General features: G+C 51.8%; 1 protein-coding gene across 1 annotated transcript; it reads left to right on the plus strand.

The window, feature by feature from the left end:
• The first annotated feature begins 686 nt into the window (after positions 1-686).
• LOC104159776 (serum amyloid A protein-like) lies at positions 687-1,842 on the plus strand. Its single transcript, XM_009697771.1, has 3 exons — positions 687-792; positions 1,112-1,250; positions 1,692-1,842. The coding sequence occupies exons 1-3, from the start codon at positions 687-689 to the stop codon at positions 1,831-1,833; spliced, it is 387 nt and encodes a 128-aa protein (XP_009696073.1). The 3' UTR covers positions 1,834-1,842.
• Positions 1,843-2,067: the final 225 nt, after the last annotated feature.

Below are 2,067 nucleotides of genomic sequence, written 5' to 3' on the forward strand. Positions count from 1 at the left end.
CAGAACACTTCAATCTTGAAGGCAGTTTCTCAGCTTGCTTGCTATGAGGAGCAAATAGTCCCATGGACAGCCAAAGAAGCACCACATACTTTCTAAAAAATTGTGTAACAGGAGCTATGAACTTCCAGTAAGGACGAGGACAGGCTTACTGTAATGATTTCTGTGGTGGAAGTGGAGTGGTCGTGGGGAATTCCCAGCCATGGGTATCCTTTCCAATTTCCTCTTCTGAGGGGTTTGAATTGCTTATAAATACCCTCTCTGAGTCTGAGAGCACACAGGACAAGCTCCATCTCCTTCGGCTTCGCCTTTCTGTAGTGGTGAGTTATATTCTGAATTTGTGAGCTATATGCGGTGGTTTTTAGCTGGTATTTGGGAACAGGACTAATGCTTTAGCATGTGGGGCTTCTCTGCACTCATGATAGGAGCAGCAGGGAATGCTAAAATGCCAGTTTCTCATGTCCATCTGCCTCTGTTGCAGAGTCCTTAGCTGAGCTTGTGGTCGTACTGAGGGCATCGTTCCTTGTGCAGGGAGGAGCGGGTTCTTGAGCTAGCCATTAGCGCTGGGGCAGCTGGCCAGGCACAGCTATGGGTGTGATGGGTGCTATGTCAGCAGTCTCTCAAAGGTGCTCTAGAACTGCTCATCTCTGATTGTCTCACAGGTCCGTGTCAGGCCTGGGCCGGGAACCATGAGGCTCTGTGTCTGCGTTGTGTTGCTCTCCTTTATTCTATGTGCAAGTGCTGAAATACCACTGATATCTCCAGCTGGACGATTTATCTGGGATGCAGTGGGAGGTAAGCTGCTGTTACCACAGGCCTTTCTCTCAGGAATCCCCCTCCCCAAGCACAGGTTACCAGCAGTCAATGGACGCAGTCCTCAGATCTGGGAGGTCTGCAGCTCCACATTAGGGACCCCACTGGTTCCCGCTGCTGGGCCTTGATCAGCCCCTGCAGAGCCTTTCCATGGGCACACCCCTGTGCAAAGGCTGATGTGCAGAAGTGCCTCTCTGTGTTACTGCTCCTTGGGCTTTTGAGCTCCTGGCTGAAATGGTACTTAACTATTTCTAGGATGACTCTTTAAATTCAACATCATCTTTTTCTCTGCTTTCTTCAGGGGCACGGGATATGTATAGAGCATACCAGGACATGCGCGAGGCAAATTATAAAGGTGCTGACAAGTATTTCCATGCTCGTGGGAATTACGATGCTGCCCAGAGAGGACCTGGTGGTGCTTGGGCAGCCAAAGTGATCAGGTAATGGAGCGTATTTGGCTTGTTAACAGTTAGTTACTAGGGATCCAGGCATTCCAGTTAGAGTGAAGTCCTTTTTGACTTGTACACGGCTTTTGACCTAGAAGGACAGTGGAGAGGAGGGGAAGCAGTGTGACCCGCCTGTCTCTGTAGGAATGGTGCCTCTCCTCCCACATAAGCATGAGCCTTTCTTCTTGTCCTCCCGAGAAGGCAGACTCCTTATTTCTGCATTTCTGCTGATAAGGAACTCTCTTTCCTTGCTGGTTCATTTTCATGCCGTAACAGTTACGGATTCCACTGTGGTTCTCAGACAAGGACTGAATATGCACTTGCATCTCACTTTGAGAAGTCCCGTGGAAACGCTAGTTTTATACGAGTGAGGAAATCAACACAAAGCGGGGTTAAATGTTGGTTGGTTCAGGAGGCCTTTTTTCTTCCTGCTAGTGATGCCAGGGAAAAATGGCAAAGTGACGTGAGTGGCAGAGGTGCAGAAGACACCCGAGCTGACCAAGAGGCGAACGCGTGGGGCAGAAGCGGCGGGGACCCCAACCGCTACAGACCTGCAGGCCTTCCCAGCAAATACTAATGCTGCCCCCCGGGAGGCCATCTGTGCTAAAAACTGTTTCGGTGCAGCCGAATAAAGAAATTCTCCCGAAAACTGCTCCCCGTCGCTGCTGGTTTTCCTTCGGGGCTGGGCACCTCAGGTCACAGCGCTGCCTTCCAGGGAAGCGGGGCGCGCTCGCGGGCGGGCGCTCCCTGTGCACGCCCCCGGGGGGGCAATGTCAGGGCATTACGGAGGCCAGCGGCGCTGCCAAGGGGT

This window comes from Cariama cristata, unplaced genomic scaffold (genome assembly GCF_000690535.1).
Source record: "Cariama cristata isolate BGI_N322 unplaced genomic scaffold, ASM69053v1 scaffold10323, whole genome shotgun sequence".
Lineage (NCBI taxonomy): Eukaryota > Metazoa > Chordata > Aves > Cariamiformes > Cariamidae > Cariama > Cariama cristata.

Bases quoted from the DNA above. Each gene is read 5' to 3' on its own strand.
- LOC104159776 (XM_009697771.1), top strand. From the start codon at position 687: ATGAGGCTCTGTGTCTGCGTTGTGTTGCTCTCCTTTATTCTATGTGCA. The intron at 793-1,111 runs GTAAGCTGCTGT...TGCTTTCTTCAG, and splicing joins TATCTGGGATGCAGTGGGAG to GGGCACGGGATATGTATAGA. The intron at 1,251-1,691 runs GTAATGGAGCGT...TCTTCCTGCTAG, and splicing joins TGGGCAGCCAAAGTGATCAG to TGATGCCAGGGAAAAATGGC.